The following is a 26,620-nucleotide window of genomic DNA, read 5'->3' on the forward strand; positions in this document are numbered from 1 at the left end:
ACGGCACTGAGAGGGCACCCAAAGAAATTGTGGTCAGATCCTGGAAAGAACTTTGTGGGTGCCAGACCTGCCCTCAAAGAACTCTACCTCTTCTTGGATCAACTAAGTAAATCTGAGCTTGAAAATGAAGCTTCCAAGCATGGGACAGAATGGAGCTGGAAAATCCCCCCAGCAGACTCCCCTCACAGGAATGGAGCTGCAGAAGCAGCTGTTCGTACTGTGAAGCGGGCTTTGCACAACCTGGGAGGAGAAGGACTCTTCACATGGAGTGAGTTTCAAACATTTCTCTACACGGCTGCTAACCTTGCCAATGAGAGGCCCATAGATGCAAGAACTCAAAGCCGGGAGGACTGCATAGAATACATCAGCCCAAATTCCCTTCAGCTTGGACGGATTGGACCCAGAGGAGATCTTGGATGCATTGATTTTGAAAGCTACCCATACAAAAGATTGAGAGCTATCCAAACAGAAGTTGACCGGTTCTGGAGCAAGTGTAGTCAGTTAGCTGGGCCCAATCTATTCGTGAGGAGTAAATGGCACACAACACATAGGAATGTGGCTGTTGGAGATGTTGTCTGGCTGGCTGACCAAAATGCCTGGAGGGGCACTACAAACTAGCCAGAGTCATCAGTGTCAACATTGACAAGAAGGGCATCGTCAGAGATGTGTCAGAACTTTTCCCAGCTACCCAGTCCCAACTGTGAAGCCTGCTCCAGAGAAGTCAAAGAAACTCTCAACTAAAATACCTGCTACAGTTCTTCATAGGGATGTCAGACGCATCATTGTTTTACTTCCTGTTGAAGAAGGAAGAACCTGATAGCTGAAATCGAACCTGCCCCAACACCGAGGTTCGTGTGACCTCCTTGGGTTCAAGAACCAGGAGGTCAAGTGGGAGGTGTTGCGTCAAAAAACAGAACACTCAAAACATGAGCACAATGGCAGCTCTTCCTTTAAAGAACTCCAGGCCTCAAGAGGGCAGATAACCCAAAAACACGGGTGGAACTAAAAAATTGAGCCAGGATTTCTGGAGGGACTACTTTTACATGCGCACCTAGCAGATAAGCATGGGTATAAAATGTTTGGTCCTCAACATACACACAGCTCATTGTTCAACCCTAAAGACGCAACTGGTATGTAATGTTTGGAATTATTTATTATGTTGCATCCAGTGCTTAGCACAATTTACATGTTTAACTCTGGTAGTGGTGACTTTTGTTGTGGATATGTTCTGACTGCAGAAGTGATTTGTTAGAAGTGCTAGAGTAAATGTTTACTTGATTCAAAGGCATAAGGATTAGTTGCTGAATCAGGCATTTTTAGTGAATAGAAATAGGATGTAGGTTGATATCTCTGTTTACAGAGTTATCAACCTGCATTCTATTACACTATAAATGCTATGACACAGCTATTCCGCATGGCTCTGAATCAAGTCAACATTTACTCTAGCACTTCTAGCAAATCACTACTGCTGTCAGACAATATCCACAACAAAAGTCACCACTACCAGAGTTAAACATGTAAATTGTGCTAAGCACTGGATGCAACATAATAAATAATTCCAAACATTACATACCAGTTGCGTCTTTAGGGTTGAACAATGAGCTGTGTGTATGTTGAGGACCAAACATTTTATACCCATGCTTATCTGCTAGGTGCGCATGTAAAAGTAGTCCCTCCAGAAATCCTGGCTCAATTTTTTAGTTCCACCCGTGTTTTTGGGTTATCTGCCCTCTTGAGGCCTGGAGTTCTTTAAAGGAAGAGCTGCCATTGTGCTCATGTTTTGAGTGTTCTGTTTTTTGACGCAACAGTTGGTTAAGAGCCGATAAGACGGAAGCCATCCCCTCCAGTGTCTACGCCTACAGCATTTTGGTAGCCCATGGAACAATGGTAATAGGGTGTGGTATGAACAGTGGAACAGCTGAGTTGAAGTCAAAGGTAATCGAGGTAAGTAACTGTCGATCTGATGCCCAGAAGTGCTTAGGCGGTCATATGTGATAATATTATGAACTTTCTGTACAAAAAAAGTTAAGATAAACATGATAAAAGTCACTATATAGCAAATGAGTTGGAGCTCGTAAGATGTCGCCCCTTACCGTCGGTACCATTTTGACCATCTTATCTGTGACCATTACTACCACCATTTGATTGACAATCTCGCCAGCCTATCCCAGAGCCTCCCCAGGTGTTATATTGCCCATTAGACTAAATGAGATTAGGGGTAAAAGCTGGGTGTATCCTTGGCGAGTGTGGGGTCCACAGGGAGAGGAGTTGGTGGGAAAGTATAGATTTTGACATCAAAGAGTTGACCTTCATTCGCTTTACAGACTCCGTCCTCAAGAGGCTGGCTGAGGGCTAAGCAGCGTAAGGCTAATGCCGACAAATCCTTTGAGTCAGTGTGCATGTGTGGTTATGTAAAACCAGGCCAGTGGGACTCTGGTCATACAAAGATATTTTGTCATGATACTTGTATTGACCCTTAATTAAAACTCAATCTGGAAGTAAAGGTGAGTGTACTGTACTCCCCCCTCCCACCCCAGATATCCCACACTTGGTACCTCTGCTGCTGTTCCAGTTCCTCTGGGGAGGGTCCATTTGACACTGGGCGGGGGAGGGTAGCGTAACCTGGAGGTAGAGAGGGGAAAGAGAGTATGACTTAGGAAGAAAGCTGTGAGATGCAAGTCATGCTCATGTTTCAACACATGCATCTCTCGCAATTCTTTCTCAGACAGTGCTGTGCCTTTAGAATAATTGCAAAACATATTGAGGCTGCATGTACGATCCATTCTAATAGTACCTGCGTCTGACAGGGAATTGAGTACTTCCAGTGCGTGGGTGATTCCGTTGGCGAAGAGGGCAGCATCCTCCTTACTGCCAAAGTTGAGCCCCCACACTTGCCGCGCATCCCGCCACTGGTGGAAGTTGGGCGTGGCCTCATTGTACTTCAGGCCTTTCACAATCGGACAGTTAATCACCACCTTAGAGAGAGAAGGGGGTCGGAGTCAAGACATGACATGACACTCCCAACATTGGCAGATCATGGATACCACTTCTTTATCAAAAAACAAGGTGATGCTCCGTATAGTTGAAATGGACAAACTGCAGATTTTAGATAAGAGAACTGTCTTTACTCATGTTGTATGGAACTACATTGGTTATGGCAATACTAGACCTTAATACTGACACTCAGTGATAAAAATCCATCTATCGCCCAGCTCGAAGTGTTCGTGTTTAGGGTGCATCTCAGTCTAAACTTCCCTAATTGAAAGCTTTTTCCATATTGCACTCAGCCTGTGCTTTCAGATCAAAGAGAGGAAGCCAGTTTGGACAAGAGAAATGCACCCTAGGTTTATATCCATCCAGCAGGTGGCACCAACCTGGTGATTCAATACAAGTCACGGTGCTCTGGGTTTGAGTGACTCAGTCTGAATGTGCTGATGCATCGTTTCTGTTTTACAACCCCTGAATTCCACAGAGCGGAGGAGAGAGCACCTTAACTCCCCGCGCCAAAAGAGTCAGGGAGAGACGCAGACACAGAGAGAAGGGACAAAGATACTCAGAAAGAGAGAGAGCAAGAGAACGAAGGGGAGGGAGGGGAGAGACGCAAACAGAGACGACAGAGATGAGAGATGGGGAAGGCATCCTTAAAATTGTCACAGGAAGTGGTTGAGCTGGCCAACCATCTTTCAGGAAACATACGTCTATGGGGAACACTCAGGTGACTGGATGTTTAATGAGAGGATGGTATGGAGAGGGGGAGAAGAGGGATGGGGTGGTGAGATACTGTATCTATACTGAACATAAATGCAACGATTTTACTGAGTTACAGTTCATAAAAGGAAATCATTAAATCCATTAGGCCCTAATCAATAGATTTTACATGACTGGGCAGGGGGGTGCAACCATGGGTGGGAATAGGCCCACCCATTTGGGAGCCAGGCCCAGCCAATCAGTTTTTCCCTACAAAAGGGCTTTATTACAGACAGAAATACACCTCAGTTTAATCAGCTGTCTGGATGGCTGACCTCAGATGATCCCTCAGGTTAAGAAGCCAGATGTGGAGGTCCTGGGCTGGCATGGTTACACGTGGTCTGCGGATGTGAGGGCGGTTGGACGTACTGCCAAATCCTCTAAAAAAAATGACATTCTCTGGCAACAGCTCTGGTGGACATTCCTGCAGTCATCATGCCAATTGCACACTCCCTCAAAACTTTAGACTGTGGCATTGTCTAGTGTGCCACAACTGCACATTTTAGAGTGGCCTTTTATTGTCCCCAGCACAAGGTGCACCTGTGTAATGATCATGCTGTTTAATCAGCTTCTTGATATGCCACACCTGTCAGGTGGATGGATTATCTTGACAAATGAGAAATACTCACTAGCAAGGATGTAAACAACTGTGTGCACAAAATTTGAGAGAAATAAGCTTTTTGTGGGTATGGATAATTTATGGGATCTTTTATTTCAGCACATGAAATCAACACTTTACATGTTGCATTTATATTTCTGTTCAGTATATATAGTGCTGTTTGTCTAGTTTTATTGTTAAAGCTGTAACAGTAGAGGTGGTGTAAGTATTGATCGGCCCCATGTGCTCCATGCCACCCAGGCCTGTATTAGCCTATTGGCCCTAATGGGGGAACTATAGTAGACAGAACACAGCTCTTTGACCCAGCACAGAGAACCTGGTGTAGAGTCTGTGCTTGCATTACTGAGGAAGTTAGTGGTGTTAGTCTGCCTGCACATGGCCACAGGTGGAAAAAGGGCTGATTCACAGTTGTACAGCTGGCAGGGCTTGTTGGTACTGTTGATGTACAACATCACACAATCAGTGAAACATGCACGCACACAGACTTAAACCCATAGTCATAGATAATGTAAATAGATGCGCACACACACACACACACACACACACAACCTGTTGATCTGTCTGCATCTTGCGTCCCACCACTCTGAAGGCGTTAGTAGAGGGGTTGTGGTAGATCTGGACCCTGCTGAAGTTCTGGGGCCCTGTTCCTGCCGGGAGCCACTTCTTATTCCCATCATCATAGATCATCACCGTGGCCCGAGCCTGGCAGATACTGGACTCACTAATGGAGAGACAGAAAGAGAGTTATTGTTAGAGGTCGACCGATTAATCGGCATGGCCGATTTCAAGTTTCCATAACAACCGGTAATCTGCCTTTTTGGACGCCGATTATGGCCGATTACATTGCAATCCACGAGGAGACTGCGTGGCAGGCTGACCACCTGTTACGCGAGTGCAGCATCAAAATGACATTGTGGCTGCAAGGAGACAAGGCAAGTTGCTAGCTAGCATTAAACTTATTATTTTTTAATCAATCTTTACATAATCACTAGTTAACTACACATGGTGATGATATTACTAGGTTAACTAGCTTGTTCTGCATTGCATATAATCAATGCGGTGCCTGTTAATTTACCATCGAATCACAGCCTACTTCAACTTGATTTAACAAAAGCGCTTTCGCGAAAAAAGCACAATCGTTGCAATAATGTACCTAACCATAAACATCAATGCCTTTCTTAAAATCTACACAAGTATATTTTTTAAAACCTGCATATGTAGTTAAAATAAATTAATGTTAGCAGCAATATTAACTAGGGAAATTGTGTAAATTCTCTTGTGTTCATTGCAAGCAGAGTATATGCAGTAGTTTGGGCCGCCTGGCTCATTGCGAACTGTTGAAAGGTAATTTATTCCTAACAAAGACTAATTAATTTGCCAGATTTTTACATAATTATGACATAACATTGAAGGTTGTGCAATGTAACAGTAATATTTAGACTTAGGGTTGCCACCAGTTCGATAAAATACGGAACGGTTCCGTATTTCACTGAAATAATAAATGTTATGTTTTTTTCGAAATTATAGTTTCCGGATTTGACCATATTAATGACCAAAGGCTTGTATTTCTGTGTGTTTATTATAATTACGTATAAGATTTGATAGAGCAGTCTGACTGAGCGGTGGTAGGCAGCAGCAGGCTCGTAAGTATTCATTCAAACAGCAGCTCTTAGCAATGCTGGGATGCACAGCGCTGTTAATGACTTCAAGCCTATCAACTCCCGAGATTAGGCTGGCAATACTAAAGTGCCAATAAGAACATCCAATAGTCAAAGGTATATGAAATACAAATGGTATAGAGAGAAAGTCCTATAATTCCTATAATAACTACAACCTAAAACTTCTTACCTGGGAATATTGAAGACTCATGTTAAAAAGGAACCACCAGCTTTCACATGTTCTGAGCAAGGAACTTAAACGTTAGCTTTTTTACATGGCACATATTGCACTTTTACTTTCTTCTCCAATACTGTTTTTGCATTATTTAAACCAAATTGAACATGTTTCATTATTTAATTTGAGACCAAATAGATTTTATTTCTGTATTATATTAAGTTAAAATAAAAGTGTTCATTGTTCATTCAGTATTGTTGTAATTGTCATTAATTACACATTTATATATATATATATTTAAAAAACGGCCGATTTAATTGGTATCGGCTTTTTTTGGTCCTCCAATAATCGGTATCGGGAGTTGAAAAATCAGTTATTGTACAATGTAATTATTTATTATGCAAAACAAACTTAAGGGATGTGTTGGGGGAGGGGTCAATGATGGAGGAGGGAACCAGGGGCAAGTATGGTGGAGTACAGTGGTGTAGGAAGAGGGAGGGAGGGGAGAAGACGGAACAGGGAGCAGAGGGGGAGAAAGAATCAGAAACATTAGCCAGGTCACATGCTGCCATAAACAAGACATGCTTGAGAGTTGAGCCAGTCCATCATCCAGTTGCTCTGGTCAAACTCACCCAGCCACTGTCACACTATGGCTGTCAATGGACCCACTGATGCAAGCCAGCACAATAAACTCTTAATGAAGGGGGGAGGCAACAGGTAATACACCATATTGAATGGTGTCTCTTCATCACAATCAACAGGCCATTTATACACCTGTGAGTGTATAGTCAAAGTGTAGGCCCTCCCTTGACATGTGTATTATGACAATATATGCACTGATGCATTTACCAGATGTTAGTGTGTGTGAAAGAGTGGAAGACAGTGTGGGAAGAGATAGAGGAAGAGTAGGCGAAACAGACCAGACAGACAAGGATAGAGAGACAGAGGGAGTAAAAGAGCAGGAACGCAGTAGGGTCATTCCACCAATTTGGTGCCTTTTGAGAAGTGTAACTTGGTAAAAAAAATATATACTTTTGATCGAATGTTAAAATTAGGTGAAATCTGTCATAAAAAGCACATGTTCAATTTCATAAAAAACATGTTTACCCATCTCAAGAAGTTAAATAAAAAATTACTATAGTTAGTGCCAAATTGAACGTTAGAGTTGACGATTTCATCTTAAAATCAGCCATGAATCTCCTTGTGATGAGGAATTGAAACTTGTTTGCAACAGCGAGTGGCAATTGAATGTAAGCTTCATAAAAATGTTTCAAATTGTTAAAACATTTCTAACCCCCTATGAGTAACAGGGTTGACGTGTTATACTCGACCCGCTGGGTTTTCCAACACAAAACAGCAGAAATTGGACAAAAAGAATAGAACCAGCTCACCTGCTTTTACACGATGATGTTTCATTTTCAATGTTTCCTTTGAAAATAATATTTAAAAAAGGAATCATTTCAGCGTATTAAAACAGGAGTTCAGTAAAAGTAACAGGGTTGGCCTTAAAAAAGAGGGACAGATGTAAATTAATCACTAAATCAGATTATGATTTATTTAATCTTCAGAAATTACTTCGTCAAGCAAGAAAATAACTTGGGCTTTACAATGATTGTCAAAACTTGGTGTTAAGTGGGTTAAATGGTGGGGTTAAGTGGGTTAAAATCTTCCTAGAACACAGAGGCGGCAGGTAGCCTATTGGTTAGAGCGTTGGACTAGTAACCAAAAGGTTGCAAGATCGAATCCCCTAGCTGACAAGGTACAAATCTGTCGTTCTGCCACTGAACAAGGCAGTTAACCCACTGTTGCTAGGCTGTCATTGAAAATAAGAATGAGTTCTTAACTGACTTGCCTAGTTAAATAAAGGTTAAATAAATAAAGAGGATACACAAAGGGACATGTCAAAATGAAGAATTTCGGCACTTTAGCAAGTCTTAATTCATATTTAAAATATGATTTATTGAATTCGCCATGTGGTCTATGTTAAAATGCACTTCATTTAATATAACAGGCTTTTAAAATTCAATATTGGTCCACAATTTCTACTTAAAATATCAAAAGGGACACAAAAGGCACTCTTTTCATGGAGGGTCCCATTAAATGGCAAATTTTATGACAAGAGGAGAGATGGTTTGATCCAAAATAAGATTGTTTGGGAACAACAATGAAGGTTGACAAAGACCGGAAGCTCTGCTGTGCTCCGGGTCTGAGAGGAGGATCTGGAACCTTCCACCTGCACAACATCAACATCTCCTCCCACCCACCCACAGGGAGAGCCCCTACAGACAGCTGACTGCCATGCAGGCTCCTGGGGCAGCTTTGCATTAAGTCCCACAGACAGAAAAATAACACTGTAAATGCAACCTGTTCTTAGGGAAAATGTAACAGCAAATACAAACCATGGCACTTTCACAGCACCTGGTATAAATGAGAAATTAAACAAAATGTAGACACTACTGGAAATACGAACCGATCTATAGGAGAGGCCTGCAGTGTTACGCAAGTAGGCTTATGTGCAGTGGCACTGACAGACCAGTGTCACTACCTAGAGCCAGGCATGGTGACATGGTGCTGGCAGGGTGACAATGACAGATGGTGAGGGCCTCCCCGATGCTCTGGCTCATGTCAAGGCTCACACACACTCCCCTAGTCACACATACAGGAGAAGTCAAAACTGGTTTTTCAACCACTCCAAATTTCTTGTTAACAAACTCTAGTTTTGGCAAGTCGGTTAGGACATCTACTTTGTGCATGACACAAGTCATTTTTCCAACAATTGTTTACAGATATTATTTCACCTACAATTCACTGTATCACAATTCCAGTGGGTCAGAAGTTTACATACACTAAGTTGACTGTGCCTTTAAACAGCTTGGAAAATTCCCCAAAATTATGTCATGGCTTTAGAAGCTTCTGATAAGCTAATTGACATAATTTGAGTCAATTGGGAGGTGTACCTGTGGATGTATTTCAAGGCCTACCTTCAAACTCAGTGCCTCTTTGCTTGACATCATGGGAAAATCAAAAGAAATCAGCCAAGTCTGGTTCAAGACGCGTTCTGTCACCTAGAGATTAATGTATTTTGGTGCGAAAATGGAAATCAATCCCAGAACAGCAGCAAAGGACCTTGTGAAGATGCTGGAGGAAACAGGTACAAAAGTATCTATATCCACAGTAAAACGAGTCTTATATCGAATTAACCTGAAAGGCTGCTCAGCAAGGAAGAAGCCACTGCTCCAAAACCGCCATAAAAAAAAGCGAGACTACGGTTTGCAACTGCACATGGGGACAAAGATCGTACTTTTTGGAGAAATGTCCTCTGGTCTGATGAAACAAAAATAGAACTGTTTGGCCATAATGACCATCGTTATGTTTCAAGGAAAAAGGAGGACGCTTGCAAGCCGAAGAACACCATCCCAAACGTGAAGCACGAGGGTGGCAGCATCATGTTGTGGGGGTGCTTTGCTGCAGGAGGGTCTGGTGCACTTCACAAAATAGATGGCATCATGAGGTAAGAAAATTATGTGGATATATTGAAGCAACATCTCAAGACATCAGTCAGGAAGTTAAAGCTTGGTCGCAAATGGGTCTTCCAAATGGACAATGACCCCAAGCATACTTCCAAAGTTGTGGCAAAATGGCTTAAGGACAACAAAGTCAAGGTATTGGAGTGGCCATCACAAAGCCCTGACCTCAATCTTATAGAACATTTGTGGGCAGAACTGAAAAAGCGTGTGCGAGCAAGGAGGCCTACAAACCTGGCTCAGTTACACAAGTTCTGTCAGGAGGAATAGGCCAAAATTCACCCAACTTATTGTGGAAAGCTTGTGGAAGGCTACCCGAAACATTTCACCCAAGTTAAATAATTTAAAGGCAATGCTACCAAATACTAATTGAGTGCATGTAAACTTCTGACCCACTGGGAATGTGATGAAATAAATAAAATATGAAATAAATAATTCTCTACTATTTCACATTCTTAAAATAAAAAGTGGTGATCTAACTGACCTAAAACAGGGAATTTTTGCTAGGATTAAATATCAAGAATTGTGAAAAACTGAGTTTAAATGTATTTGGATAAGGTGTAAGTCAACTTCCGACTTCAACTGTAGATATCTACTTTTCAATTCACATTACATCCTTGCCCTATCTTTCACAGTAGCCACTAAGCAAACTACTTAACAATCTGAGCAACTTTTCTTCTAAAACATTACAATATTGAATAAAGCAACAATCCAAAAGCATGTGCAGACAATTAAAAGGGTTTATTTTCTCATCCCTACACATCAAATTAGCTGACAATACACATCTAACTCCTGCTAGCTAGTTTCAAGTTATTGTCACGTTCACTATTACAGTAAAATGCCTTACTTGCTCTTTCACAACAAGTTCGCCAGTTTACATTGCAGTATATGTGTAGCCCACGGTATTTTGGCTAAAAGTCTAGTAAGTGTGAAGACCGAGAGGAAGACAGAGCGAAGGAGAGGGAGCAGACTGTCAGAGAGCATGCCTCATTTCTCTCCTTTTCCATATCTTCTCCCACTTCACCTCTCTCCAGTCTGTGATACAATCTCCCACTTCCTGTGACACAGCTCTGTAGCCACAGCCCACTTCCTGCTCCCAGCAATGCCTAATAAGGGTTGACTCAGCCTGACTAGTGAACAATAGACACACGCTCATACATACACACAAGCTCACCCTTTCAAGTTTACCCACTCATGTGCCCACTGTTGACCTAAATGTTTGTTAGGTAAGGCATGTGACGAAAGGAGGAAGTGATAGAAAGAAAAATTAAATAAAGATGTCTCTGGCTGGGGACAACGGTGTGAGGAAAGAGATGTGGATCGTGGTCAGTAGACACAGAAACAGAAGTGCAAGCTGAACGTTTCCACCTAGAATTCCAATATTCAATTTAAAAAGGTTTGCTCACATTTGTTTTTAGTGAATGCAATCCACCCAGGTATGGAACAGTGAGGGCAGAGAAAAGGGACTGGGAAATGGATGCATTTTTAATAGGAGAGAAAGCAGGGGCTCAGGAGGACAGAGTGAGGAGTGAATTATTGATACATCTAGACATTGAGACTCCCATGTTAAAGCAGGCCACACACACACGTCGACACAGTCCAAGGGGTTGGCAGGCATGCTACATGGACGCACATGTTTTCCCACACGTTAACGTCTGAATGAACCATGGGAAAAAAGTCCATAAACAACTTATTCCTGTGACAGTGTCCAAGCAGCACACATAATGCAGTCCTTGAAGGTTAGTTATTAAGAGTCCAGACTAGCAATTAAGCTAAGCGTTAACTAGCTGACCAGTTCGCTAAAGAGGTGTTGTACTGAGAGAGCCAATAGGTCACTGGCTGGCTGAGCATTAAAATAACTCAAACAAGGAATGGACAGTCTTAAATCGGGAGGAATTTTCACATACCCTTGAAACATTAATTGTGTTGGACGTGGCTGCTGCACATGTCAAAATCATAACCAAATGCCACCAGAGACTGGGTTCGCGCCCAGGCTCTGTCGCAGCCGGCCGCGTCCGGGAGGTCCGTGGGGCGACGCACAATTGGCCTAGCGTCGTCCGGGTTAGGGAGGGTTTGGCCGGTAGGGATATCCTTGTCTCATCGCGCACCAGCGACTCCTGTGGCGGGCCGGGCGCAGTGCGCGCTAACCAAGGTAGTCAGGTGCACGGTGTTTCCTCCGACACATTGGTGGCTGGCTTCCGGGTTGGAGGCGCGCTGTGTTAAGAAGCAGTGCGGCTTGGTTGGGTTGTGTTTCGGAGGACGCATGGCTTTCGACCTTCGTCTCTCCTGAGCCCGTACGGGAGTTGTAGCGATAAGACAAGATAGTAATTACTAGCAATTGGATACTACGAAAATAGGGGAGAAAAGGGGATAAAATGATTTATTTTTTTAAATACAAAAAAATCATAACCAAGTGCTCCTGCAAAGGTAATGAAAATATCCCGTTTGTCAAGAAGACAAATTTGCAACATAACTGATAAACATTATGATAAAAGTTTACAGCCTGAATACAGACAGACAACACCTGCAGGAGAACCAACAAACCAAACTCAATGACAACATTTCGTTGAATTAAATTTTCTTTTGAAACTGACATTTAGAACCAGAATCATAGCCAATAATTTCTCAGTCAGTGAGGGGTTAACAGGAAACTGCAGTGCACAACAGAGGCACACTCTCTGAGAAGTCTGTATAAGGCTTTGCTCAGAGCTTGTACTGACAAGTACAGTCAGGTCCAGTGGCTCTCCCGCTCGCTCTGTTTACCTGGCCCTCCCACCATGCTCTTCTCCATACTCCTTATTTTCTTCCCTCCCCCTCTCTCGGTCTCTACGTCTGTCCCCCTTCATCCCTCTTAATCCCTCAATCCTCATCTCTGCGTTCATACTTAGGCTACCAGTTAATCAGTCTACCATTTTTTTTTTTTTATCTCAAGCCCCGTGCCAAACATGTTAGCAATTTGGACTTTCCCTCCACTGTTCCACTTTGGCCTCTGTTAATTTGGCAGAACATGTTGGATACTCATATGTTGAGTGCTTGCTATGTCCTGTCAATGTGCTATGATGCTGTCCAGTCTAGCACATCACATCAATAGAAAGTCTAATGCGCTTTAATTTGCTCACAGATAGAGTCATGTACCAATCAAAAATGGTGCTTGAACTCCAAAAGCTTTTTATTTTTCTAATTTGTATATCATGAGAAGATCAACATGACTAAAGGTAATGAAATAAGATGCATCACAGCTCAGTTTATTCAGATCTCAGGAGGACTTCACACCGAGTGGAAATGTGAACAAATGTTATTGCACTCATAGTACCTCTTCCCACTAAAAAATGTCTAGTTTAAAATGAGAGCTAAAACAAAAAGTAAAGCAATGCTAACTCCCTCTCACAGCCTTGATAAAAATAAAGACCCCAGTTCCAAGTCGTGGATGATGAAGATGCCGATCACACACATTCTTAAAGGCAGAGTAAAAATAACCTGGTCCTGTCTCTCCAGGATACAGCGCACAACCTGGGTATCTCTAGCACCACAAGGTGAGTACACACACAAACGACATGGGCATAGGTGACCAACCATGTGTGACCTCATTCAGTTTACGTACAAAAACAATTGCATTAGTTTTGAAGTTCTCAGTATCATCTGACAGTATTGTCCTCAATGAATTTAGCCTCCAGTCAAGTACAGGGCTGTCACAGTGACAGACTCTGTGATACACTACATGAAAAAAGTATGTGGACACCTGCTAGTCGAACATTTCATTCTAAAATCAGGGGCATTATTATAGAGTTGGTCCACACTCCCTTTCTGCTATAACAGCCTCCACTCTCCTGGGAAGGCTTTCCACTAGATGTTGGAACATTGCTGCGGGGACTTGCTTCCATTCAGCAACAAGAGCATTAGTGAGGTAGGAAACTGATGTTGGGTGATTAGGCCCAGCTCGCAGTCGGTGTTACAATTCATCCCAAAGGTGTTCGATGGGGTTGAGGTCAGGGCTCTGTGCAGGCCAGTCAAGTTTTGCCACACAGATTTCGACAAACCATTTCTGTATGTACCCCGCTTTGTGCCAAGGGCATTGTCATGCTGAAATATGAAAGGGCCTTCCCCAAACTGTTGCCACAAAGTTAGAAGCACAGAATAGTCTAGAATGTCATTGTATGCTGTAGTATTAAGATGTATCTTCATTGGAACTAAGGGGCCTAGCCCAAACCATAAAAAACAGCCCCAGACCATTATTCCTCCTCTACCAAATGTTACATTTTGCACTATGCGTTCTCCTGGCATCTGCCGAACCCAGATTTGCCCGTCGGACTGACAGATGGTGAAGACTCATTCATCACTCCAGAGAACGCGTTTCCTCTGCTCCAGAGTCCAATGGAGGCGAACTTTACACCACTCCAGCCGACACTTGGCATTGTGCATGGTGAGCTTAGGCTTGTGTGCAGTTGCTCGGCCATGGAAACCCATTTCATGAAGCTACCGATCAGCAGTTATTGTGCTGAAATTGCTTCCAGAGGCAGTTTGGAACTCTGTAGTGACAGACGAGGACAGACGATTTTTATGTGGTACGCGCTTCAGCACTCCCGTTCTGTGAGCTTGTGTAGCCCAACACTTTGTGGCTGAGCCGTTGATGCTCCTAGACGTTTCCACTTCTCAATAACAGCATTTACAGTTGACCGGAGCAGCTCTAGCAGGGCAGACATTTGACTAACTGACCTGTTGGAAAGGTGGCATCCTATGACGGTGCCACATTGAAAGACACTAAGCTTTTCAGTACGGGCCATTCTACTGACAATGTTTGTCTATGGAGATTGCATGGCTGTGTGCTCGGTTTTATACACCTGTCAGCAACGGGTGTGGATGAAATAGCTGAATCCACTCATTTGAAGGGGTGTCCATATACTTTTGTAGTGTACCTCTGGCCCAATTGATACTAACGCAGTAACAGCACTGAATAACAAGTAGACTGTTAAATCGGTCAAACACAAAAACACATAGGCTGTACACTGAATAGGATGATAAATGGCAAGAATACCTCAGATCCTTGAAGAACAGGTCGTTTTTGTAAGAGGCAAACCGTATGGACCGAATGGCTGACTACTGAAGCCCCCAAACTAAAGATAGAGGACCAGGACCCCTGTTGTAATCCTTTCCTTCTCTCCATCTCCCTTCCTCGTGCCTGCCCCTCCTCACACAGGTCCTAGCATACTGCTACATGCAGACTGAAGACTAGTGTTTTTATTCTCTCCCCTGTGAGGCACACAGCACCAGGCTCCTGAGTGGCACAGCGGTCTAAGGCACTGCATCTGAGTGCTACAGGCGTCACTACAGACCCTGGTTCGAGTCCAGGCTGTATCACAACCGGCAGTGATTGGGAGTCCCATAGGGCGGTGCACAATTGGCTCCAGCGTCGTCCAGGTTAGGATTTGGCCGCTGTAGGCAGTCAATGTAAATAAGAATTTGTTCTTAACTGACTTGCCTAGTTAAATAAACACACCCCCAGGCTCGCTCTCTCCCTCTCTAAGGTGTCGGATTCTCTGTCTCTTGTCATGTTCTGCCTCTCAAACTCTTTCATGCGCCAACTTTCTGACTTTTTCCTCTTTCTTTCTCGGTCAGGTCCAAACCACTCAGCATTCTTTGAGTGCTGACTCATCGGTGCCTGAGTTTCTCTAGAATTGTCTCTCCAACGTTGTGGAAACGTTCATTGGCTGTCTGGGCCAGGCCTCTGACCACTTGAAAGAGGCCGAGGAGCAAAAGCAGCGTTCCAGCTCCTGAAGCGCTCTGGGGGTGCCGTGACTGGCACTCACTATGCCCATATTTGGACCATCGAATCATCTCTCTCCTCTCTGCGTTCACTTAATTCCTTTTACAGGGCCAAGCGTATCCTCCCTGAGAGGCTGAGGAGGCATAGCCCCTTGGAGAAGATCCCCCCCCTCATTAGGGGGTGGGGACATGACAAGAGAAACTCCCCACTCTCTCAGTTGTCCAGACATGCAACTCTGTCCACAACTCTAGAGAATATGTTATGGGTATGAAGCTGTGCACACAGGGCACAAAAGAGCGAGGGAGGAAGGATAGAAACTAAATTGAGTTGATACCTCACCTTTATGGAGGTCTGTGAGTGCTGCATGCCTGTGGCTCGACACTTAGCATAAGCTATATAGATGCTGAGTAGTAGAACTTCCTTTATCATCAGCTTCAAAAGGGTCAACACTGGTCAAGACACAGGAAGTACATTTTTTTTTGCTGAAGTACACAATCAAATCATGGATCTATGAAATGTTGCTGTCCTACTCTTTGATAGTATGCACACACCATCTTATAAAGTGTCTTCAAAATGGTTAAACTTGCCTCGTGTTCACTAAGGTTCATTGCATGAACATGCTTGTTAGTTGAGAATGAAGCAATGGAATGAAGATCAGTAAATCTGCCTTTTAAACAAGGTGGTACTTTTTTACAGCTATATCCCATGGTGGACATTCAGTAGAGACAATTCACAAATTCACTACCCATTGAAAATGTATCCAAATGACTAAACCTAGAATTATTCAACACAGATATCAGACAGAGAAACCAAACCGGGAGATGTGAAGAGGCAACCAGTCCAGCGATAGCACAAAAGCTGATAGTTTCTGTAAACAACATTAGTCGCTTCGCTAATCCTTCACAAAAATGTCACCCATGCAGGAAATAGTTTGATGTCAAATCTAAAAAAAGAAACCCCCTATTTAACCAACAGTGGCATCGCTTGAGCCTCTATTTAAATCTTCCAAACAAAATATAGCTTGTATCCAGTTAATGCATGGTCTTAGCATCCTCATGTATGGCAGAAGGGAAAGTCAGTATTTGTGACAGAGTTTTTGCGATGGCTGACGCTATAAAGCTGTTTTCCACAGATCTCCCTCTCCATTTTCACCTAGGGAGGAAGAGAGAGTTATGAATGGAGAGCGACAAAGAGAACAAGAGGGAGAAATTGCAGCCATTGCTGACTGCATTAAAACGTTACAGCATGGCTTCCGCAACAAGCTTTAGCTTCACCAGGTCAGACCTAGCACATCTCAGTCCCGGCCAGCGACCACTCATGCTTGTGATTTTACAGCATCCAACATAGAGATCCTATTAAAATTACTATTTTATTTCCTAATTCTATGGTATCCAATGCCTAGTGTTTAGTTTCTCACCTACAGCTCCAGTGACGGTGCAATTTTACACTGTGTAGCTATGATGATGCCCTCGGTTTGTTGGGACAAAGCCAACCAAGACCTGGAGTTGCCCAGGGAACCATAAGGAGAATGATGATGATGGTTGTTCCAGAGACAAGTGGCCCTGAGAAACCAGTTTCCTCCTTACCTACAGCATCTATAAGGATCAGCTACAGGCAGCACTACATTTCTCATTGATGGGACATAAAAGGAGAAACTGGGAGCATTGGGAATGAGGGATATGGGTGTGTGAAAGGGTACTAGCTAGGGTGGAGGGAAGGAACAGAATGGTGTACATGGGAGTGTCAGGCAGAATCCCAAACCACCCCTTCCCCTCAAAACTCCATTTGCACGTTCATGCGCACCTCTGCTTTTTGCACAAGTGTCCCAACGCTAGCTGAGGGGGTGAAAATTATCGAGGGTGTAGCAGCTAATTAGACCCTGCAATAGCCACATCAAACAAGCCAGGAGGCCCCAGAGCAAAGTGCTATCCCAACACGCACTGCAAAATGTTGAGTTTGCACAATTTCATAGGAAGAATTGAGAGGTGAGCCTAATTATGAGACATACATTTTATTCACCGTCAGTATACCGTACTATAGGAGGGTGTAGAGGATTCTTTGGTCAGTGACCAAAGCCAAACTGTTGCTTCCTGTTTACCATGCCCTACCCACCATTCTGCACCCGCCTAGACGTGTGAGTGACACCTCTTAACAAGGGGGGATATTGTAATCTAGATGCTTAGTAATAGATGAAAAAGGAAACTGGATGTCCCTATTGCGACAATTTAGGCTTATTTTTGTACATTGTGCACGGCATCTAATTGCTTTAAAATGGGAGAGCTTGTGATGAAGCATGTCACAGATTGCTCGGCCACAGTGTCATTCAGTGTTAATGTATAAATGATGACGCACAAAGTATTTTCAGTGAACAGTACCACACAGGCAACCACACAAGTCCAATTGATTTCCACACGAGTCCAATTGATTTTTGTACAGGGAACCCATCTGAATCTACTTTGATGAACAAAGGAATTAAGGAAATAGTCTACTTATGGAGACATGAAAAAATAATAATCATACCAACGATTGGTGATGACAAATACACAATGATTATGTGCCATAAAATGACTGTCAAAGAGACAAAGTTAGACAAACAACTAAACATCAGCCATAATAAGTTCTGACTTCTCAGCTAGGGGTTAAAAGTTCACTGATGATGGTAGAGGGGGAGGGGAGGAGAGGGTAGCAAGTGGAATACATTCCCTGTGAGTCTACACAAGCCAGTCTGGCCTCCATAGCCCATTTCAATACAGACAGACAGGCAGACAAAGAATGATGTGAGAGAAATAAAAGGAGACTGAGGTGAGTCAGTGTGTGTTCCTGCTTTTAAGTAGATCAATACTATACTTGCTCAGCATGGAGAGAGTGAAAGGGGAACATTTTAAACTCATGAGAGAAGCATTTTATCACCCCAAACACACATGTCGGCAGGTAGCCGCCCTGTGTGTTTGGGGTGATTTGATTTGACTTTAAGAGCGTTGGGCCAGTAATTGAAAGGTTGCTGGTTTGAATCTCAGAGCAGACTAGGTGAAACATCTGTTGATGGGCCCTTGAGCAAGGCATTTAACCATGTAAGTCGCTCTGTATAGGGTTGGAAAACTTTCCAGGAAATTTCCGGACATTTTTGGGAAATTTTTCATGGGAAGTTAAGTCCGGGAATTTGGGGAATTTTGCTTTAATTCATTAAAAAAAGTTAGCTTAAAACAGTGAACCTTTTTTTGCGGGATACACAAGGCAATTCTAGGTCTTGTGGCATATTTTGGTTAAACTATCCCCAATTCAATGGAATTGCAATCCTCTGCATGCACAGTGAATTCTTCCATCACATGTACAGCTGATTCTCAAGATCTTGCACACTAATGAGATGCTATTGAGCCCACACTACTACACTGTCTGAGCCTAGGACTACATACTTTCTGGTAAGCTTTGATTACAATACTGAGTGGGATGAATACATTTTATATGACATACATCATTTTTTGTTAACTAGTAAATAGTAGCCTACAGCAAAGTGGGTTTAAATCATTTCTAACTTGTTAACAATTCCTGCTAGTTAGTTTTTGCTACCATGTGGGTTTTAGCTAGCATGAGCCTGCTAACTGAGTGTTAATTCACCTGTTTCCATACATGTTTCATTTTAAAACATTTATCTTACAAAGGAGTTGTTTAATCTAACTGGTTAACTATTTATCTGTACATGGAATTGTATTTTTTTTTAAACGTAATAATCTTTACAGGAAAATGCCACGGGCACTATCTGATGTGTGGAGACATTTCGCTGCAGCTAATGTAGAAGGAAATCCTGTGTACATTTGCAAATATTGTGACAAATCATATGTGAAGAATGCAACAAAGATGCAGAATCATCTGGCCAAGTGCATAAAGTTTCCTCGGTGCTCACAACAAGCAACCTCTGACAAAAGTCACTCTACTTCTATTCGAGGTGAAAATTATGAATCAAACACCTAATTGATAGCAACAGCTCATGGTCCTCCTGGAACCAGAAGTTTTTTTGACTCATTGGAGGAACATAGTCAGAGAAATGCTGATGAATGTTTTGCTCGAGCTGTGTATGCAACTGGTTCACCTCTGATGCTCACAGGCAATGTGTATTGGAAGAGAATTCTGAATGTTCTTCGTCCAGCATACACCCCTCCAACCAGAAATGCTTTATCTACTAATTTACTGGATGAGAGTTCAGAGTTCAAGTGAAGGTCAAGCAAATCATAGAGAAAGCAGACTGTATTGCAATCTTCTCTGATGGGTGGTCGAATGTTCGTGGGCAAGGAATAATTAATTGCATCATCTCCACCCCTCAACCAGTATTCTACAAGAGCACAGACACAAGGGATAACAGAAACACCGGTCTCTACTAGAGGTCGACCGATTAATCGGAATGGCCGATAACTTGAAACCGGCGCTAATTATTCATAACATTCGGAAATCGGTATTTTTGGACACCGATTTGGCCGTTTAAACATTTTTTTTTTAACACCTTTATTTAACTAGGCAAGTCAGTTAAGAACACATTCTTATTTTCAATGACGGCCTAGGAACGGTGGGTTAACTGCCATGTTCAGGGGCAGAACGACAGATTTTTACCTTGTCAGCTCGGGGACTCAATCTTGCAACCTTACGGTTAACTAGTCCAATGCTCTAACCACCTGCTTTACATTGCACTCCATGAGGAGCCTGCCTGTTACGCGAATGCAGTAAGAAGCCAAGGTAAGTTGCTAGCTAGCATTAAACTTACCTTATAAAAAACAATCAATCAATCATAATCACTAGTTAACTACACATGGTTGATGATATTACTAGTTTATCTAGCGTGTCCTGCGTTGCATATAATCGATGCGGTGCGCATTTGTGAAACAGGACTGTCGTTGCTCCAACGTGTACCTAACCATAAACATCAATGCCTTTCTTAAAATCAATACACAAGTATATATTTTTAAACCTGCATATTTAGTTAATATTGCCTGCTAACATGCATTTCTTTTAACTAGGAAAATTGTGTCACATCTGTTACAAAACAGAGTCAGGGTATAATGCAGCAGTTTGGGCCGCCTGGCTCATTGCGAACTGTGTGAAGACTATTTCTTCCTAACAAAGACAGCCAACTTCGCCAAACGGGGGATGATTTAACAAAAGCGCATTTGCGAAAACAGCACAATCGTTGCACAACTTTACTTAACCATAAACATCAATGCCTTTCTTAAAATCAATACACAGAAGAAGTATATATTTTTTAAACCTGCATATTTAGCTAAAAGAAATCCAGGTTAGCAGGCAATATTAACCAGTTGAAATTATGTCACTTCTCTTGCGTACATTGCACGCAGAGTCAGGGTATATGCAACAGTTTGGACCGCCTGGCTCATTGCGAACTAATTTGCCAGAATTTTACGTAATTATGACATAACATTGAAGGTTGTGCAATGTAACAGGAATATTTAGACTTATGGATGCCACCCGTTAGTTAAATTCGGAACGGTTCCGTATTTCACTGAAAGAATAAATGTTTTGTTTGAGATGATAGTTTCCGGATTCGACCACCATATTAATGACCTAAGGCTCGTATTTCTGTGTGTTATTATGTTATAATTAAGTCTATGATTTGATAGAGCAGTCTGACTGAGCGGTGGTAGGCAGCAGCAGGCTTGTAAGCATTCATTCAAACAGCACTTTCGTGCGTTTTGCCAGCAGCTCTTTGCTTCAAGCATTGCGCTGTTTATGACTTCAAGCCTATCAACTCCCGAGATTAGGCTGGTGTAACCGATGTGAAATGGCTAGCTAGTTAGTGGGGTGCGCGCTAATAGCGTTTCAAACGTCACTCGCTCTGAGACTTGGAGTAGTTGTACCCCTTGCTCTGCATGGGTAACGCTGCTTCGAGGGTGGCTGTTGTCGATGTGTTCCTGGTTCGAGCGAGGAGTGGGACGGAAGCTATACTGTTACACTGGCAATACTAAAGTGCCTATAAGAACATCCAATAGTCAAAGGTATATGAAATACAAATCGTATAGAGAGAAATAGTCCTATAATTCCTATAATAACTACAACCTAAAACTTCTTACCTGGGAATATTTAAAACTCATGTTAAAAGGAACCACCAGCTTTCATATGTTCTCATGTTCTGAGCAAGGAACTTAAACGTTAGCTTTCTTACATGGCACATATTGCACTTTTACTTTCTTCTCCAACACTGTGTTTTTGCATTATTTAAACCAAATTGAACATGTTTCATTATTTATTTGAGGCTAAATTGACTTTATTGATGTATTATATTAAGTTAAAATAAGTGTTCATTTAGTATTGTTCTAATTGTCATTATTACAAATAAATAAATAAAAATCGGCCGATTAATCTGCCTTTTTTGGTCCTCCAATAATCGGTATCGCTGTTGAAAAATCATAATCGGTCGTCCTCTAGTCTCTACATTGCAGAGCTGAAGGCAGTCATCAATGACCTTGGACCACAGAAGGTATTTGCACTGGTGACAGAAAATACTGCGAACATGAAGGCTGCTTGGTCTAAAGTGAAGGTGTCCTACCCTCACATCACACCCATTGGCTGTGCTGCTCATGCATTGAATCTGCACCTCAAGGACATCATGGCACTGAAAACAATGGATACACTCTACATGAGATCCAAGGAAATGGTTAGGTATGTGAAGGGTCATCAAGTTATAGCAGCAATCTACCTCACCAAGCAAAGTGAGAAGAATAAGAGCACCACATTGAAGCTGCCCAGCAACACCCGTTGGGGTGGTGTTGTCATGTTTGACAGTCTCCTGGAGGGGAAGGAGTCTCTTGAAGAAATGGCCATATCACAGTTGCTGATATGGACAGCCCCGTCAAGAGGATCCTCCTGGATGATGTATTTTGGGAGAGAGTGGTAAGCAGCCTGAAACTCCTGAAACCTATAGCAGTAGCCTTTGCACAGATTGAGGGAGACAATTCCATCCTGTCTGATGTTCAGACTCTGCTTGCAGATGTAAGAGAAGAAATCCATACTGCCCTGCCCACGTCACTGTTGCTCCAAGCAGAGGAAACTGCAGTTCTGAAATACATCAAAAAGTGTGAAGACTTCTGCCTGAAGCCCATACACGCCGCAACGTACATGTTGGGCCCCAAGTATGCTGGCAAGAGCATCCTGTCTGGTGCAGATATCAACAAGCCCTATGGTATCATCACTACCGTGTCTCGCCACCTTGACCTAGATGAGGGCAAGGTTCTTGGCAGTCTGGTTTAGTACACTTCCAAGCAAGGGCTTTGGGATGGAGATGCAATATGGCAGTCGTGCCAACATATCTCATCAGCCACCTGGTGGTAGGGACTTTGTGGATCTGAGGCTCTTTCCCCTGTTGCCTCAGAGCACAATTGGTCCTTGTTTGGGAACACACACACACACACACCAAAGCACGCAACAGGCTGACCAATACAATGGTTGAAAAATTGGTGGCCATCTGGGCAAATTTGCGGCTTTTTGAGCCTGACAACGAGCCATCCTCAACACGTGTGGAAAGGGGCAGTGAAGATGAGGCCTCAGAGTCTGATGTTCAAGAGGTGGACATTGAGGACGTACAGGGAAAAGACATGGAAGCCTGAGAGGAAGACAACCAAAGCTTGAGTTTCTAGACTATCATTTTACAGATGTTGAAAACGTTTTTGGGAGATGCAATGGATCAATGGGGATCATTCAATATTTCCTTTCTTTTGTTGTTCATTGAAATCATCCCATGTGAAGAGTCAACTCATTTAATTAAAGTTCAATTCGTAACCAAATTATTATTTTTTCTATTGGAAGGATTTAATTATTTGCAATTATGTCTAATTATGATAAGATAAAAGGTTTATGTTTCTGTCTCCATATGATATGGTAAATATATCCAATGCAAAAAAACATCTACATTTAAATGGTATTAATACCCATATATTCCCGTTAATTCCCACAGAAAGTTTCCACCTCTGAATATTCCCCAAAATGTTTAAAAAATATATATACATTTTAACTGTGCGCAACATGGTAAGAGTGAAAGGAGAACATTTGTAACTGGTGAGAGCAGCCTTTCATCACCTCAAACACAGTTCCTTGCTAGACACTATATATCCTGATGCCTAGTCACTTTACCCCTGCCTACATGTACATATCTACCTAAATTACCATGTATCCCTACATATTGATACTGTATTGGTACTACTTGTATATATCGTCATTCTTGTGTTTTCTATTCTTATTATTTAACTCTGCATCATTGGAAAAGAGCTTGTAAGTAACCAGGTTGGGCTCAATTCAAATTGATGGCAGTCAATTCAGGAAGTGGCTTGAATTTAAAATTCAGAAAATATATACAAATAACTTTTGAAATAAAACAGCTTCTGCTTTTAATTTGATTGAGAAGTCATTGAAAACAAATTCCCTTTTTTCAATTTTATCATTTTAGTTCACTTCCTGAATTGACTCCCTTCAATTTGAATTGACCCCAACCATGGTAAGTAAGCATTTCACTGTAGGTAGACCTTACATCTGTTGTATTTGGCACATGTGACATAACCAAATAAAATGTTTTGACACAGTGCATGGACCAACTTCTTAGATCGAATGTGACATGTTTCACACCCACCTTACACCTGAAGGGTGTCCTGTGTAGGCCTACTGTATGCTAGCCCAGCCTAGGGGGGAGTCAGTTAGTACCAGACACCTGGAGCGAGTCACAGCAGGCGTCGCTTTGATAACAACAATGAATCCTCCAGCTGCCATTAATGAAGACTGATGCATTTCCTGTGTGACAGTGTAGTCTGAGACAGTTTCCTCCATGTTTCTCTGTCTCAGCTGATTATGGTTATAGGGAGGATGTATGCACAGCCAGGGTGGACAGAGAATATGGTTATCTTTGTGTAATAAAACTTCCTTGGATGTATTGACTGAGGTTTCTATTTATTAGATTTGGGTCACCTCAGGATCTAGGCCTACCTGTATTGGGAGAAACCATAGAACATTTAACCAGCTGGCTACACTCGTCTCAACATTCACATATGGTAAACTATGCTGAGGACAATGAACTTGATTACGTGACAGACAACATTACATTCCTCACCCATTATGTAAGCAAGGTAAATGACATGACCTCTTTAGATGGGGCCAGAGCCCATTCATTCATTAGGACTAGAAATCAGTGTTGGCTTTAACAAAGTAACCCAAAGTGACCAGCAACAGGTTAAAAACAATACAAGGCCTTACTTACCCAACTTGGTTTTGCAAAAGCAGTGAGAGATTCAAGATAAATAACTTGTTGCACAGGTTATGGAATCACAAAAAATATACATTGTGGATAGAGTCCCAGATAGATTATAGAATACAAATGTACATAGGCCCAGGTGATATGCGAGGGGGCATTGTGTTTGAGTCAGGAAAAAAATAACATTCCAGAAAAGGCCTAACTAGTCTTGGCTTCAAAGCGTGTAATTTCCAACTTCACAGGCTGCAACAGGATGTGGAATTCGTAGACTGGCTTGTTCCATGCTCGGCGCAATTTGGTTGTGTGTACAGGCCTGGTTGGCCAACTACGGGGGGAATAGGGTCCTTGCATGGATACGTGGAACTATGGCCGGCCAGCTGACCAGACAACTCCATGTCTAGCATACACAACAGCGATAACAGTTCCATTTCCCACCAAAATAGGACACAATGAATATTGATTCCATGATACATGTAAATCACCATGGGACACAAATTGTAATTCAAGTAAAGTACAAATTACCCAGTCTAATGCCCTCTAGGCTTAGGCCTATTGTACTGGAATTAGGCCACTTGACAACATGTTCAACTATGACAGAGCAACAGGCTACTACCGTATGACAAGGGGACAGACACCGCTCGAGCTGGCATTTCTCTGATTCTTCTCTCACTCATCCCCGTTCCAAAATGCCAAAGGGTTACAAAGTGATACATTGTATCAGGTGTTCTGCATTGAAACAAGTTGATTTAGTCTGGCGGTCTCGAGTCAAAACTAGACTACCAAAACAGTTCGAGATCTATCGAAGTTACAATATGATAAATCATATGACTCCAAACAAAAACTTGCACCAGCCATACTCGATCACTACAAGCGCACAAAATCGATATGTTGTAGTCACAAAACAAAATGAACAGACCGATCAGATTTGAATCGCTTTACCTCATTGTTAGAGAGTGGAGATCCTCTCCGATGCAGTTTTTTCGGCCTCAGATCTAAGCCCGGGGTTCAAAAACGAAATAAAAACGACGATATCGGCAAGATACACATCTATATACACGTAAAGGGATAGCCTACGACCCACAAGCAGGATAAAGAGAAGCACACCTCGATGATTTCCTGGTTTCGGAGAGAGAGGAGTTGAAAGACTGGATACAGTAGTGGAGCGCGTTTGCCAACTCCAATCAGGATCCGAGACTCATCTCTCCTTTCTAAACAGACTACCATAAACGAGCGAACACTGTCAGGACAAACTAAAGCCTCTTTCTCAATTTTGTCAGTGGGAACTCCTCTTGATCGGTAATGCTGTGAATCTTCTCCAGACCTTCCCGGTCTGTGTAATTTCATTGGTGTTTAAACTCAACCCGCCTCCAGCTTTCAACTCGAAGTAGGCTTTCTTTCCATGTTCACCGGTACCTCCTCTGTGTAGTTAGAAAAAAAGTTCTTGCAATACGGTATCCTTAGGACGTCCCTACCCCCCATTGAAATGGACGTTTTAAGTGGGTTAAGGTTTGGGTTTTGGCTAGGGATGTCCATGTCCCAAGGATCCCGGATAGCACTAACCTTGGGAAAAATCCACACCACTCTGCCTTTCCCTAGTGGTTGAAAGGCATAACTCCAATTCGGGTGTTCAAGGCAGTTGGTGGAAAGTTGGGAACATACTGTACTTAGAATTTAAGCAACATAGGACTGTTGCACTAAACAAGACTGCCCTATCTATAATCAACGTTGTGCACATAACGTTAATAATGGTGAGAAACAAGTCGTTTAAGAAACTAGCTGTAGACTCTATGTAGGCTAAAACAAATAATTATATTTCCACATACACCAGAAAGTACAGTACAGTGCCCCTGGGGCAAATTAGGGTTAAGTGCCCTGCTCAAGGGCACATTGACAGATTT

At 42.5% G+C, this 26,620-nt stretch overlaps 1 protein-coding gene across 4 annotated transcripts in view; it reads right to left on the reverse strand.

The window, feature by feature from the left end:
• LOC139548605 (vasodilator-stimulated phosphoprotein-like) overlaps nucleotides 1-26,268 on the reverse strand; it is a 43,683-nt gene extending 17,415 nt beyond the window's left edge. The window contains exons 1-5 of one of the 4 annotated variants that reach the window (XM_071358395.1): nucleotides 25,827-26,266; nucleotides 25,662-25,714; nucleotides 4,916-5,087; nucleotides 2,795-2,975; nucleotides 2,556-2,622 (exon numbers count right to left, since the gene is read on the reverse strand). In XM_071358395.1, coding sequence (XP_071214496.1) covers nucleotides 2,556-2,622; nucleotides 2,795-2,975; nucleotides 4,916-5,087; nucleotides 25,662-25,666 — 425 coding nt within the window. In that variant the 5' untranslated portion in view covers nucleotides 25,667-25,714; nucleotides 25,827-26,266. Of the gene's footprint in view, nucleotides 1-2,555; nucleotides 2,623-2,794; nucleotides 2,976-4,915; nucleotides 5,088-25,661 lie in introns of all 4 variants that reach the window. The other 3 variants (XM_071358397.1, XM_071358396.1, XM_071358394.1) reach the window with 3 other exon arrangements.
• Between the last annotated feature and the right edge of the window lie 352 nt (nucleotides 26,269-26,620).

This window comes from Salvelinus alpinus, chromosome 21 (genome assembly GCF_045679555.1).
Source record: "Salvelinus alpinus chromosome 21, SLU_Salpinus.1, whole genome shotgun sequence".
In the NCBI taxonomy this organism is placed as follows: domain Eukaryota; kingdom Metazoa; phylum Chordata; class Actinopteri; order Salmoniformes; family Salmonidae; genus Salvelinus; species Salvelinus alpinus.